A 16146-nucleotide genomic window follows, 5' to 3' on the forward strand; every position below is an offset into this window, starting at 1 on the left:
ACTTGTGTGTGTGTGTGTATATATATATTTCTTCTAATGAATAACTGACTATCTATAGTTTCTTTTATTATTATTACTGTGATGTGCTGCTTGCCCTTTACTGTTTTTGTTTTGTTTTTCATTTTTCTTGTCTGTTTTATTGTATTGTGCTTTTAAATGTATACCTTTTCTAGTTTGTCTTACTTTATTTGTATACATTTACGATTCATCTTTATGTGAAAATTCAATAAATGTTATTTAAAAGAATAGCTTTCTTTCATGCAGTTCTTTGGTCTTGCCGTGGGGACTGACTCAACCATTCGACTGCTAAGTCAATAACAACATCCGTCATGACTCATGAATGACTCGTATGATGTTAAAAAAAACAGTGGGTGTGTGTGCAGTGTGCACACGCGCGTGGGTGTGCGCGCGCACATAATTCGTATATTTCATGAAGAGAAACTTATTCAGGGAACTCATGTTTTTATGCTATGTTATAACGGTTACGCAGTCTTGTAAGACTTATAAGGTAAGCAAAGTAGAGCTGTGTATTCTCTGTTTAACATGAGAAATGTATGGAAAACCAATAAGTAGTGGAAGGGGTCAAATTCTAGGACCATGGATTGGACATACTAGGCTACAGCTCAGTGGAACAGATGAGATAACATAACAGCAGCACTCCTACCTGACAAATAGGAGACAAAGATGTAAAGGGCACGAAGAATAGAATGGTCAATAGTGTGAAAGGCTACGCTTATAGGTCAAGAAGCAACACTCTCCAGCATTAGAACTAATAATCAATCAATCACAACTTTATTTGTATAGCACATTTCATACAGCAAGTGCAACCAATGTGCTTCACAGATTACAAATATAAAAGACATTAAAGGAAATGGAAAAAACAAAGAAGGAAAAAGAAAACATTACAAATAAACAAACAAGGATAATGATATGACCTAATTAAAAGCAATGCTAAAAAGGTATGTCTTAAGGTTTCTTTTAAAAATGTCCGTGGATTCAGAGAGCCGCAGGTTTACAGGCAGGCTGTTCCACATTATAGGACCATAATAGCTAAAGGCTGCTTCTCCATGCCTTTTAGTTTTAGGTCTAGTCTTAGGAACCTCTAAAAGACCAGTTCCCGAGGATTTAAGAGCTCTTCCAGGCACATACCCAGGGAGCATTTCAGATGACTTACAGACTTGCTTCCTCTTAAGATAAAATGATACAGGGCTTTAAATTACTGGGAATAAGTTTCCCCTAATCTAATCACACTCTATTCTTAGACCAATGATATAGCACCACCGTCTTCTAAATTTAGCTCTCCACAACGTGAAATAAAAATGGCCGCCGGCGCGTAGCCGCCTACGTGACCTGAAGCAGCCGCGTGCGTCTCTCTTTGACTCATGGCCGCCTCGCTCTGAGACGTGACTACACCTCTGGTCAGCAGGGCGGGTCGGTCTGGCCTGGCTTTCTCCAAGATGAGAGGGCTCAACCCAGTGACTGTGAGCGACTGCTGCTTGCACGTACACCTGATATTGAACTGATGTGGCCCGGCTGCCAGCAGGATATCCTCTCTGACCTGTGTGTGTGTGTGTGTGTGTGTGTGTGTGTGTGTGTGTGTGTGCAGGAGGACGGAGCGCTGATACTTGAAGGGTTACTGAACATCCACTGGGGTCTCCGTCGACCAATCAGGCTTCAGATGCAAGATGACAACGAAAGATTCCATTACTCCACCACTGGAGCCAATCGGTAGGTGATAGACTTTCATCATTGTGTACAAGTTGCAGGAACAACCACGCTCATAGTAACCATGGGGCAGCTGTCTGCTTATCTCTCTGTTTCTTACACGGTACTGTAAAGTGAGAGACCCAAATTATTTTCACATCTTCTTATAGGACCATTGTCTCTTCACAGATTTCATTTATAAACTACAATTTTGCTAGAATAGATTTTACGATTGTTTCTATAGTCATTAACAAATTAACATGTTATAGAACTTACCTGAATAATTGATTGCATGGTTAATAAGTCATGGACTTTTCATTTGTAAATTACTCTCACTATTTTCCTCTACCCTTTTCAAATCGATTAAGAAAAAAACACAAAAGAAAACATGTTAACACTTAAACCCTATATCACTTGGTTGACTGAGGTCCCCTGCAGGGCTCTATACTTGGGCCGCTTCTTTTTCCCCTCTACACCAAACATCGCTGCTCTACATGCTCACATCGCTGAATGTTTGCCCCCAGTATGAGAATGCTAAGATTCATGTGGATAAAATGCAATGTCAACATGACGGACATAAATAAATAAAGCATAATGATATATCGGGTTACCTTTCACAAGCATGTGTCATGTCTCTGCGAGATGACATTCATGCTGTACTGAGAATAATTTCCTTAAAAAAACAAACAAACAAACAAACAAACCACAGTATGCTTTGGAAAATTGTCAGCCAAGTCGTACTCGAGTGTCTAAACAAAACATGCCAGGCAGCACATTAAACCCTAGCGTCCCTAATTCTGTGGCAAAAACTGCCCATCCACAAGCTCACAGAACGTGGACAATGAGCACCGCAGAGACGGCGGGGGCTCATCTTTTATTGCTGTGACATAACTGAAATAGCGGCGTATCCGTTTTTGGCCACAGTTGGCAGGATTCTTCCTTTTTGTCTCTGTGCGTGTAGTGCCTTTCTTTCCAGGCTTTCCAAACATGCAGCCTTTATTAGTCACCTGGGGGCTCTGAACCAGTGACATGTGATTTCTTTAAAACCGCAACAGGAGCCATAGTTTTAATAGAAACCCAAGGTAATTACATTGCATTCAAATATTAGCCAAAAGGATGACATTTGATAGAATTTAACCATTTAACTCCCTGCCATCCCAATTCTTGACATGTCATAATGATAGACCAACATTCTATGTGAAATAGCTGATCTACATGCTCACAGTCACAATGTGCAGCTGCAATGCATCACATTGTGAGTTTATAGATCGGTATTTTTGGTATAGGGAAAAAGAGGATATGCGCGTGACATCATCGTACCTGGAAGTTATGCGGGAACGCCCACTGAGTGGCAAAAAAACTACTTTCTGGCCATGACAGCCCATACATCCAAACAAAAAAGTCCTGTCTGATTGCATTAAACAATGTTAAACTCACCAACATTGCAGCTGAACGAAAAGCTTGAACTGTCCTCTTTCTATCTGCAAAGTTTTTGTTTCATGAAAATCCACCATAGAAACGTTATGAGCTACTTTCTGTCAAGAAATGCCCTGCATTTGATTATTTCTAAGTGTCAGAGTTTGGAAGTGCTTGTTTTCAATAACACAACATTTTGCTGCCTCCTGCATTGTGACATTTAGAAACAGGTGGTACGCAGGGCGGTTGAGTGATTTCCAACGAGCGCTTCCAAACTCCAACACTCCATGCTGCTCAATGTTTTGCCACTCAGTCTAGATGAGGGGGGCGTGTCCTGATGGGAAAATCATGCATGTGCATACTCTCTATAGACCCCTGGGGGACTTCGGTCAATGACTTATATAGGGTTTAAGAGGTTTAAGAGGTTAAGTGGTTTAAGTGGTCTTATTTGACAGTAGTCTTAACAAAATGGTAACAGTATGTTCCAACAACGAAGTTAATTACAGATTGAGACATGCTTGTAAAGGAGCAATTTTCCATAAAACATAAATCCTAAATATATATACCTTTCCATGCTTGTGTTAATGTTATTGAAGGTACTTTGTAAAACAACTGTATTGCTTGCTTTATTGTCTTTTTGGAATAAGTAAATATTGAGGAGGAAATGTAGCAACTTGACCATTCTAATTGAACAGGAATGAGAGATCTCCTGTCGCAAAGCAAGCAGCTGGAGAGTTTAACAATAATCTTCTGGCCAGAGAGACGGCTGCACTGCCAACTAGTAAGTAGTACACTGTGTACACACACACACACACACACACACACACACACACACACACACACACACACACACACACACACACACACACACACACACACACACACACACACACACACACACACACACACACACCCAAACACATGTAAGATAATGTCCATGACAAACATGGCCACAGGACATGCAGTCATATGCACAACACCCACACAGACACAGCAGAGATTACCCCTTTAGAAGCACTAGCCTAAGCAGTTCCAGAGGAAAAAACCCTCACCTCACGTGTAAAGTGCAGCTCGTCACAAGAGACCAGCGTGAATCAGATTAGTGACACAAGGCAGCAGTACACAGTGTGTACTACACACTGACATGCCATTACGATAATGAAAAGCAACTAATCCAACAACAAACGTGTCTTAAAGCCCAAGCCACACCAAAGGGGTCAGGTTGGGACAAAACACTGTTTAAGGTAGACCACACCAATGCAACTCATTGGAACTCAATGAGTTGCATTGGTGTGTTTTACCTTAAAAGCGTTTTTTAATTTAGACAAGAGTCTAAATAAAAGCATTGAACATCAATCCGACCACGTTCATGTCCTCAAAATGTTTTTTTCTTTCTATTTCAGCTACCTTCAAACATGGGGTTCATTATTTTTGTCATTGATTCAAAAAGCCATGGACCCAAAATGTACATCCCTCATTATCTTTAAAGCGGCAATCTTAGTTTAGTGAATAAAAGTCTATTTTAACCATTCTGTATGGTAAAGTAAATAAAACAAACAGGAAGGTAGGAGCGCACACCAGTAGTGGGGAGGTGCTGACCGCAGGAGATAACTATGACTGAGAAAGGAGAGAGGCCGCACAGCTCGTAGTCACGATGCCATCAAAATCTTTATTTTTCCAACGTTTCGGCAACAAGTTGCCGCCTTCAGGGCATTCCCTGAAGTGACTGACTGACTACGAGCTGTGCGGCCTCTCTCCTTTCTCAGTCAAAGTTATGTAAATACAAACAATACAACAATGTGCAGTGGTGGGAGGTGGTTGACAAGACCATTACGACCATGATGTGTAATAGTATTTTAGTTTATTTCAAAATTGGCCTGAAACATCTGGAGAGCACATGTGGAAGTAAATGTAATTATCCCATCTCTTTTGTAGGCTACAGTGTTTGTATTTGCTGATGACATGTGTCACTGTGCTATTTTGTTAGGCTATGTTGATGAATTGAATACATACTGCAGGACCACAATGGAAACAAGTTTAGCCTTAATGTCTTACGGTACCACAACATCAATCAGTCAATCAAAAAGGCATTAACAGTTGCTATTAGCTTGCTCTGTCGGGAGACGACATTAAGCGTGCAGAATGCAGATTTAGTGTGTGTGTGTGTGTGTGGTAGGCACCGTGGGGAGCCAGGAGGAAGAGGAGGAGGCCCCACAGCTCTTGAGGACCAGGAGCGATGCCTCCTTCATGGGGGTTCAGAGGAGGCCTAAAACCCACAGTACCAGGGACCTGCAGCGCCTCCGCGCTCACCGCTTCTCCATCAACGGACATTTTTACAACCACAAGGTAACGCAGGGGGTGCGTGTAAGCGTGTACAATACATGCACACGCACACATTTGAACGTATCCCGTTGTTGACATAGCTCCAGGTGCAGAGAGCCAGTGGTTTCCTGTGAGGGGTGTGTCTGCACAGTCGCTGAGTGCTGCACAATAGCACTGTTGGACGCTCTCTTTGTGTGTGTGTGTGTGTGTGTGTGTGTGTGTGTGTGTGTGTGTGTGTGTGTGTGTGTGTGTGTGTGTGTGTGTGTGTGTGTGTGTGTGTGTGTGTGTGTGTGTGTGTGTGTGTGTGTGTGTGTGTGTGTGTGTGTGTGTGTGTGTGTGTGTGCGTGCGTGCGTGCGTGCGTGCGTGCGTGCGTGCACACCTTGCATGTTGCCACTGTTGTATTGTATGTGCACACTGTCACACAAACGCACACATAAATTCCACATGTGCGCACACATTCCACATGCACTTGCACACAGTGGAAAAGCTTCCATTTGCAGGCCCTGCAGGTATTTCCTTCCTCGGTGTCTTCAGCTTCCTGTTCTAAATGTGTGTTCTTCTGCCTGACGGCAAATGTCCAGGAGATGAACAGAATGAAACAGCATGGTGTTCTTTCCTAAAGCTCTCAGTTCAGTTTAGTTTATTTTGGTCATAGAATTGAACATTGAATGCATTGATTACATTTGATCATTATAGCTTAGTATTTAGACCAAAAATGTATAGGCTGAAGCCAGTGGCTTATTTTGCCTATCCTATTTACACCTACAGAAATAATAATATATGCAATACATCTAACACACATGGGGGGGGGGGGGGGGGGGGCAGTAAACAAACAGGGGAAAACAGACAAACAGAGGAAAAAAGAAAATACAAACAAAATACAGGAAAGAAAAGAAAAAAAGAAGAGAACAGAAATTTGATCACTCAGAATTCACAAATGCACATGAAAATAAAGGTTATTCTACAGTTTTAGCATTACTATATCTTAATGAGTATATACTTAATAAGTTATGATTTAAAGGTGGCAAACTATATTGTTAATGTTTTATATTATTCTCCGTCTTCCCCCTTCCTGTCCTCAGACGTCCGTGTTCACTCCAGCCTACGGCTCGGTCACCAACGTGCGGGTCTGCAGCTCCATGACCACCATACAGGTTCTCAACCTGCTGCTCCACAAGTTCAGGGTAAGAGACGAGCCCAGTGGACAAAGTACTCAACCCCAGTGCTTGAGTCAAAGTATAGATACTGCAAATCGTTGCTATCGAGGCAAAAACCTCTCGAAATCTCCAATTTCTCCATATTATAACTATTATTGTAACTTTTTGGTTTATTTCGGTAAATCAACAGCCCTACTTGATCATACCTACAGCGTCACTGTATTATTATTTTCGTACACTCTCAGAGTTACAGCCCCCATATCGGTGTATTTGGTTCCTAACTATCAATAATTTAGCTGAGGACCCCCTGGAACCACCTCAAGGAGCCCCGGACCCCACTTTGAGAGCCACTGTACTAAAACAACTAAATTGTGTCTGTGTCTCAATCAAGGTGGAGAATAAGTCGGATGAGTTTGTTCTCTATATGGTGCACGAGTCTGGCGGTGAGTCCAAAGTTCTGCTCTCATTTTGTTTGTCGCTAGAGTATTTCGGCCGTCGCGTGAATTTGTTCTCAGCTATGGCTTTTCTTTGATCTCTGACGGCGTAGAGAGGACCAGACTGAGGGACGGGGAGTACCCCCTGGTGACCCGAGTGCTCTACGGACCCTGTGAGCAAATCTCCAAGATCTTCGTTACGGAGTCAGACCTGGGAGAAGAGGTCACATATGACGTAAGTCAGTGCTCCTCAAAGTGGGGACTCCCAGGGGAGCTTGAATGTTTATTATTTTGATATATTGGTATTATTATTATCATTATTATTATTATTACTAGAGCGGTGCCCGTGGGGCAAGGCCTACTTGGAACGATGCAAGTTCCTTATCAGGCATGCCCAAATGTGCAGTCTATGCAGATGTCAGAACATAATTGTGATGTCATAACAGGCCAGCTCTAGGGGTGATCAGATGTGATCAATAGGCTAATTTGGGCCGTGTCCAGAGCCTGATTGATTGATTGATTGAAACCTTTATTTCAGGGGAATCCAATTGAGACCAGGGTCTCTTTTTCAATGGTGCCCTGTATACAAACAAGAACATTTACAGCAATGATTTTACATACATGACATGGACACACAGTACAACAAATATAATACACAAGCACATACACACAGAAACAAAACCTTATAACCAAATATTACTAAAAGCAGGTGCATATGCCTTCCTCTAGTGTGAGGTCAGTTAAGAGTCTTTTAAAAGTAGTAAATGAAAGGACATTCAACTTGTTTTGACAATTATTCCATAAATGTGGAGCATACTGTACACCCTGAAGGCAGTATCTCCCAATTTAGTAGTAGTTTTTGGTACCTTCAACAAAAGCTTATCTTGTGATCTGGTACCATAAGCTGATGTATTGAGATCTAGCAGTTTTGTTAAATACAGAGGTAGTTTACCAATTAGTGCTTTATACGTGAACAGGGTAGCCTGTGCAGGGGCCCTGTCCAGAGCCTCTAGAGCGGTGCCCGTTGGGCACTGGCCTACTTGGAATGAAGTTGAAAATGCATGCCCCACACATGTCTGTGTCCCTTTTATGCCCATATAGTTCTTTGTCAGTCTATGCAGATGTCAGAATGATGTCCGAACAGGCCAGCTCCAGATATGAGAGACAGAGACTTGGTGCATTTATAGTTTATTTTATTAATTCGTTTGAAAAAGAAATAAATGAAATGGGCCCCCTGGCGGCCCCCACTTTGAAAGCCTGTGTTCTCTGCCTAGCTAGCCAGCTGTCTTTCCGTGGGTCTATATTTGCTCCATTCTGTCCCACAGTCCCCAACATGGAAAGAATGACACAATGGACCAATGATAGACCTGTGGGCTAATTTTAGCAATCTGAGAAAAGATATCCTGTCCTGTGTGGGGACTGATGTAACTAACAATGGGCCTTAGCCACCTGACAGTCATAACAAAACATGTTAATGACAAAACAGTCTTGATGCTGGAGGAAGGAGTATTATCTGGGGTCATTCTCATAGACAGTGGTGGACAGTAACCAGAACCACGTACATTTACTTACTAGGCTACATCTTTTAAATATCTGTAGGCTACTTTACTTTAATATTTGTAATGTATATTTCAAAATTCTGGACAGTTGTGACCTTCATTCACTCCACTAGTACATTTCGAATATATTGAAAATAGCTACAAGCTCTAAACACTTAAAAAATATACTTTGTTTTGAATACTGAAGTTATTATTATTATTTTTTTAACTCTTTATTTTTGAATTTTTCAATATGCAAGACGAGACACAAAAGACAAACAAGGCATACAATAAAACAAAAACATCAACAGAAAAAAACTGAATAAAAACAAACAAACAAAATGTACAGCAACAACAATACATATTACAGAATTTTGGAATCCTTACATTCATTGACAGGAAAGACACAGCCCCAGAGTAATGTAGTAAGAGAGTGGTGACACGCTTTGATCTCGCCGCAAAGCGGGTGCCTATGGGCGATTAGTTCCAAGTGTGTCATTACTCTCTTTTATACTACTCTGCACAGCCCTATACTGAAGTTATTTTTAAAAGCATGTACTCCAGTACTCAAAAATAAATTTGACAGAGCAACTTTCACTTGTACTGTAGTTGAGTAATATTTGACAAAGAGTACCTATACTTTGACTCAGGGGTATTTTGTCCACCACTGCTCATGGACGAGTATAAGACTGAATACCTCTCACTGGCGGGACATCTTTAGTTGATGCGTTGTTACTTTGTCACTCCCCAGGTTGCCCAGTACATCAAGTTTGAGATTCCAGTTTTAGACAGCTTTGTGGAGAAACTGCAAGAAGAGGAGGAACGTGAAGTGTCCAAACTAACCAAAAAGTAAGTGTTTCTTCTCATTCCTCTGGAACACACACAAGCCAATGCCTACAATATGTCTGTCTCTCTGCTGGCCTTTAAAGCTACGATCCGGGACTTATTTTAATGAACAAAGCATTATTTTAACCAATCTGTAGTGGTGGGAGGTGGTCTCCTATAGTCTTCCATTGAGAACTTTAGTCACCAGGGTGCCAATGGCAATATCATTAAAGTTATTTATTTTGAAGCAGACGACACAGCGGATTGGACACTTGGGTGCGCTGCCATCTTTATTGTTGACACGCACAGAGCCAGATAGACTAATACTTTGTCTTTGTCTATCCTCTGCAGGTACAGTGCACTGAAGTCCATGATTCTACATCAACTTGAGGGTAGAGACAGCACCAGTGAGAGAATCTGAGTGCGAGTGCGTGCGTGCGTGCGTGCGTGCGTGCGTGCGTGCGTGCGTGCGTGCGTGCGTGCGTGCGTGCGTGCGTGCGTGTGTGCGTGTGTGTGTGTGTGTGTGTGTGTGCGTGCGTGCGTGTGTGCAGGCATGTGCACACAATAAGCAGTGTGTGAGAGAAGAAGAGAGGTTTGTTTGTGTGTGGCTGTGCGTGTACTGTATTAGAGAGGGAGGGTGGGAGGTCCGCAAGAGTAGGAGTGAGCATGAAAACTAGTTTCTGCTTCATTGTAGTAACATTGTCACTCACTGATGTTCAACTACAACATGACAAGGTGTTGTTTTGGGGAGTAACACTAATTATGATAAAGTATAAATGAGGTGTGACCATGCAGGGCAGGCTGATTGTTTAACTACACAGTAGGAAAGTGGTTCTCAACCTGTGGGTCGAGACCCCCAGGTTTTTTGTGGGGCTCCCGAATTCAATTTAATAACTTTTAGGACCTTTTTAATACTTAAAAAAAGAGGGGCAACAATTGTGAAAATAGCTGATCTACAAGCTTGTAGATCAAGGGGGTCACAGCCTGAAAAGGTTGAGAACCACTGCAATAGAATACAGTAGAGAATGTTGACACAATTAATAAAGACTGCAATAGAACCATTATGATATACCAATGTGCTTCTACTTTCAGAACGATATGAGCTTACAATTTGTATACGTGCTGTTTAGTTTACCAAGTGTTTTTATTGCTTTATATCCTAATGTATTAATGTTTTGTATAGAATATCCTTCACGACAGGCTGTTACTCCTCCAATATTTGTACTTGTTTGGATGTTTTTTGGCAATGTTTTTCTATGTAATAAATACATTTATCCAGTCTGGGTCACGGGTGTGTCAGTGCTGTTGACTCTCGGGCAACAACAATAAGCTGTCAGGTGTAAACGTTGTTCATGCAACTTTTCCTGTGTTCCTGTTCCATTGGATGCAATGTAGTTATAATATTTAGTCACAAGCTATTTTTTTTAGATTGTTTTGGGGGGCTTTTTATGCCTTTTATTATTGATAATGGGACAGTAGGCTGACAGTAAATGGAGAGAGAGAGATGGGGAGGGACAGGCAGCAAAGACCGTCGGGATCGTAGCGTTCCGGTCAACTAGGCCCTAGTTGACCGGAACGCTACGTCAGCGTCAGCGATCTGGGCCACACAAGCCAAAAATTAATAAATAAATAAATACATAATAATTATATATATATATATATATACACACACACACACACACGCACACATCAAAACAAGGGTACGTACCGCTACTGTTGAAATATGGAGACATGACGTACCGTACAATCAAATCATTAGTGATCATTTAACACAAGTGTCCCAATAGGACCAAATGTTAAATGAAACACTGGGAATTTATTGTACTGTAACACAACCCATATTGTTCCTGCTAACAAAACAGCCATCTTTAGTATTTCCTTTTCAGTTTCAGCATTGTTCTCTTAACTGAGTGACCGTCTTGGCCAGCAAGTTCCCATGAGAGAGAGAGAGAGAGAGTGTGTATGTGTGTGTGTGTGTGTGTGTGAACCCGAACCCATGAATCCAGATAACACAATGGCAGTATCCTGAGAGACTTTCCCACAGCTCCACAGCAGTTCTAGTAAGATTCACTGCTATTCCTAGAATAGCATCAACATAATTATCATCACAAACCTAAGCCTTTTATTTGTTTGTCTGACCCTGCGGATTGGATACACAGATATTAACAAACATCTTAATAGTTTGAAATGGTATTTAAAAAAGCAGGGTTTGTAACCACTTAAAATCCCTTATGGTTGTGTGGAGTCCCTCAGGGCTCTATAGTATACTAGTGTGTTTTCTGTTATTGTGGGGAAAGCTTAAAAAGAATAGCCGATCAACAAGCTCAAAATGCGATTGGAACAAACTCCCACTGTACCTTCGACAGGCAGCCTCTGTAGACATTTTTAAAGCACAGCTCAAGACCCACTTCTACACTCTTGCTTTGAATTGATCTTTTAATTTAAGCGTCAGCACCGGACACTTCATTCAGGAGTGGTGGATATTAGCACCTGTATCTTCACTATTGTTCAATAAAAAGCATTTTAACCACATCAGTGGCCATTTTATCAGTTTCGTCACTATTATGCTTTCAACTACGCACCCTTATCGGCTGGGAGGTGTATTGCACTGTGATTACAGTATAACTCTACAGGGACATTTAAGGAGATAGACAACTTTTTTCGTTTTACAAGTGATTCTTCCTTTGACTTTTTTTTTTACCTGTGTGAGGATGCAAAAAAAATCTCTCCTTTAATCATGGCGTTGCAATTAAGGCAGAAGTTACCTGAGGGTAGTGAGGACATGAAATGTTGAGGTTGTATATAAGTATAATTTTTAACTAGTTTTGTCTATTAGGTTCTTAGACCTTTTGTTTGCAAAGATGGAAGGAGTAGAAAAGGTTTTACCTATAGAAGTGTCACTGGAGAGTGCCAATGCTTTTTAACTGTAGGCCTATGGCTATGTTTAATTTGTTGAGAAATAGGAGAAAATGTGCTAGACAAAACTATTCTTCTCGCAATCACTTGTAGAACGAAAAATGTTGTCTATCTCCTTAAATGTCCCTGTGGCTTTTGCCATGTAGGAAAAACTAAAAGAGAATTAAGAACCAGAATCACTGAACATAAAAGTAATATCAGATCAAAAGATGAAAAATCCCTCATAGCCATTAGCCAGACACTTTAACAGTACTGGACATGATATATGTACCCTGAGGTTTCAACACGAGGCATAGAATATATTAACCCCTTAAAGAGAGGTGGGGACAGAGACCGGTTATTATTGCAACATGGAGCATTTTGGATCCATTTCTTAAACTACTGTATTTCCTAAAGGTCTAAAATTAAGAATTGGTGTTAAACTGTTTTCTATGATTATGCTTTTTGTAAAATAGGCTACTTACAAAGTATTGAGGGTTTAAGTGTTTAAAACTGAAAACCCACAGTTAACATGAATTCAATATGTTCTAGGTCCATATATATATATATAGACACATCTTTATGTCTTCGGTCTTTAATTGCAACTCAGCCAGCAGAGGGTTCCACAATATGGAAACAGACTATTGTGAGTCCTGTTGCTAAGAACAATTACCCAGATGTCCATCATGTCCTGAATGGTAAATGGTGCATTTATATAGCGCCTTTATCCAAGGCGCTTTACATAGATTGTGCATTACATTCACCCATTCACACACACATTCATACACCGATGGCAACGGAAACCATGCAAGGTACCAACCAGCACATCGGGAGCAATTAGGGGTTCAGTGTCTTGCTCAAGGACACTTCGACACTAACTCTGGGGGAGCCCGGGTTCAAACTGACAACCTTGCGGTTACCATCCAGCCACTCTACCCCTGAGCCACCTGAATGACAACAGGCCCTGCAGTTGCCATGACCTCCCTAATCATAAAGTCAAACTGTAATAACAGAAACTTCTGGAGTCTGGACAAAACCCAACATCTACAGTACCTGGCTGGGCACTGGGCAGGGTGTACACAGGAAGAAACTGCCATCTTGCTTGAGCTTTTCCCCCAAACACTTAGAGGCAGAATGTTTTAGTTTGGCATGGCAAGGCATCTAAGTAGGTGGATAATAAATAAACTCTCTAATTACGTGGCTGACTCCAGGGTCAAATTAAGAAGACAAAGGGCCTCCTCAAAATGATCACACTTTTGATTGATTGATTGAAGAATTTATTAACAGTTTGCAGAATTACAGTACATTTCAAGCACAAACTCAATACAAAGGCTGTTAACTGTGAGTGGACGACCCAATTAAGCATTACACTTGTTTCCAACAGGGTCCACCATGTTCAAATCATCAAAACATTTAGAGACGTACAAATAGACACTTCTATAGACAGAACAGGAATTCATCAAAAAGGAGGTAAAAAGGGAAAAGAAACATATACAGTGAGGGGAAAAAAAGGGGTGGGCGGTGGGGGGGATTCACGTTCAGCTCCGTTAATTTGTTTGTTTTCCTTGGAGGAGCTGCGTTGGGTCCCCAAGTCGGCTCCGTGGCCGTACCTTGAGTTGGCTGTGTGGCCGTGACCGTCTCTTGTGTTGTCCTTGCGTTGGGTCCCCAAGTTGGCTCAGTGGCCATACCTTGAGTTGGCTGTGTGGCCGCGACCGTTGTCCTTGCGTTCGTGTTTGAGGGATTCCGATTTTACAGGGGCCAGTTTCGAATTGCAGCCATCCGTAGGTGCCCTTTGAGAGCGGTTTTGAAGGAGTCAAGGGATTCGCATGTCTTAATGACAGTTGGTAGGGCGTTCCACATTTTGGTGGCATAGGAGCGAAAAGAATTTAGTCCCTTGTTTGTGCCGAATCTGGGTTGTACATGGTTCGTTGCACTCCCTCTGGTGTTGTGGGTGTGGACTTCGTTAACATTAAGGAAGTATCTAGACAGGTACATGGGTATCTTGGTGGTGTATCGAATCTTGTGGACCAGACCCATTGCAAGTTGCTGTACTCTGTCGTCGACCCTAAGCCATTCCAGCCTGTCGAAGTGGGCAGGGGTGAGGTGGGTTCGGGGGGCTAGATCAAGTAGGAGCCTGACCAGTTTGTTTTGGGAAGTCTGGAGCCTGGTTTTAAGGGCCTTTGAGGTGCTGTGGTACCAGGAGGTGCATGCATAGTCAAAGAAACCCTGTACAAGGGCTCCTGTTAAGGTCTTCAAGGTGTTTTTGTTGACCAGTGAGGAGATCCTGTAGAGGAATCTTGTTCTATGGTTGACTTTTTTGATTACGTTGGTGGCCATTTTATCACCGGAAAGATTAGCCTCCAGGATGGAACCTAGGTAGGTAATTTCATCTTTACGTGTGATAACATTGTCACCCACTCTAACCAAGAAGCCATTTGCCTTGCTGAGATTACTAATAGAGCCAAAGAGAATGGATTCAGTTTTTCCCAGGTGTAAAGATAGTTTGTTATCAGCGAGCCAGGTGCAGATTCTACCGAGTTCAGAGCTGAGGGCATTTTCAACCTGCAGTTTGTCCCTGTCCGAGACCAGCAGTGCTGAGTCATCTGCGAACAGGAACAAGTTGCAGTCACAGGCTGAAGTCATGTCGTTTACATATATTAGGAACAGTAGAGGTCCTAGTATGCTTCCTTGTGGAACGCCACAGCTCACTGGGAGGGGGGGGGACAGTGTTCCGTTCACTTCCACCATCTGTTCTCTCCCCTCCAGGTAGGATTGCATCCAGCTCACTGATGTGCTATCGAAACCAATTGCTTTTAGCTTGTTAACCAGTATGGAGTGGTTCACGGTGTCAAAAGCCTTTTGGAGGTCCAGCATGACCATGCCGCAGTATTTGCCAGCGTCCACCTCTTGTTTGATGTGGTCGCTTAAATAGAGAAGGCATGTGTCAGTGGAGTGGGATGTTCTGAAGCCAGATTGGAACTCGTACAATAATTTGTTAGTGGCAAGATACTTTTCAACCTGTTCATAGACTATTTTTTCCATCACTTTCGAGATGGAACTAAGAATAGAAATAGGGCGGTAGTTGCCGGGGTCTAATTTACTCCCTTTCTTGTGCAAGGGGGTTACTTTGGCCAGTTTGAAATCTTGGGGGACCTGTCCCTGTTTGATGGAGAGGTTTACTATGTGGGTGATGATTGGAGCTATAGAGATGGCTGAGTCTCTGAGAAATTTGGAGGGAATGTTGTCATGGCCTGTGGCCTTGTGGGGTTTGAGGGCACTCAGTTTCTTAATTACCTCATCAGTTGTTACCATAACTAGTTTAAAATCGTCTTTACAAACACCTAGGTTTTTGTAGAAGGTTGTAATGTGCTCTACACCAAAGAGCCCAGAGTGGGAGGGCAGTTTGTTAACCAGAGTTGTTGCTATGTTTGTAAAGAAGATATTCAAGTAGTTGGCCACATCAAGGTTGTCAGTGATGAGAGTGTTGTCAGATTTGATGTTTATGTTCGAAAATCTGGTTTTTAGTTTCTGACCATAGCTTAGTTGATTGTTTAGTAGCTTCCAGAGCTCATGAGGATTGTTTTTGTTTTCCTGAGCTTTATCATTAATGAAGTTACTTTTAGCTGATTTGGTCATGGCAGTTACACTGTTTCGTAGTTTGATTCGTTGTGTATTTAGGTTGTTCAAACGAGCTTGGCGAACACTGTCGAAGCGCTTGGCTAGCTTTGACTTGCATTTTAGAACTTCAGAGCATTTTTTGTCTCTGGCTTTCATTGCAGCCAGTATGTCCGAATTCATCCATGGTTCCGAGCGGGTTTTGCCCCTGGTGGTTCTCAAAGGAGCCATGTAGTTCA

At 42.0% G+C, this 16146-nt stretch overlaps 1 protein-coding gene across 4 annotated transcripts in view; it reads left to right on the plus strand.

Moving 5' to 3' along the window:
• Window positions 1–10675, plus strand: part of rassf4a (Ras association domain family member 4a) — a 36597-nt gene extending 25922 nt beyond the window's left edge. For 2 of the 4 annotated variants that reach the window (XM_079511778.1, XM_079511779.1), the window contains 8 exons: window positions 1607–1728; window positions 3816–3901; window positions 5297–5466; window positions 6526–6627; window positions 6992–7043; window positions 7148–7269; window positions 9324–9421; window positions 9749–10675. In XM_079511778.1, coding sequence (XP_079367904.1) covers window positions 1607–1728; window positions 3816–3901; window positions 5297–5466; window positions 6526–6627; window positions 6992–7043; window positions 7148–7269; window positions 9324–9421; window positions 9749–9818 — 822 coding nt within the window. In that variant the 3' untranslated portion in view covers window positions 9819–10675. The remainder of the gene's footprint in view (window positions 1–1606; window positions 1729–3815; window positions 3902–5296; window positions 5467–6525; window positions 6628–6991; window positions 7044–7147; window positions 7270–9323; window positions 9422–9748) is intronic. The other 2 variants (XR_013790916.1, XM_079511777.1) reach the window with 2 other exon arrangements.
• Window positions 10676–16146: the final 5471 nt, after the last annotated feature.

Source organism: Electrona antarctica, assembly GCF_951216825.1.
Source record: "Electrona antarctica genome assembly, chromosome: 10".
Classification (NCBI taxonomy): Eukaryota; Metazoa; Chordata; class Actinopteri; order Myctophiformes; family Myctophidae; genus Electrona; species Electrona antarctica.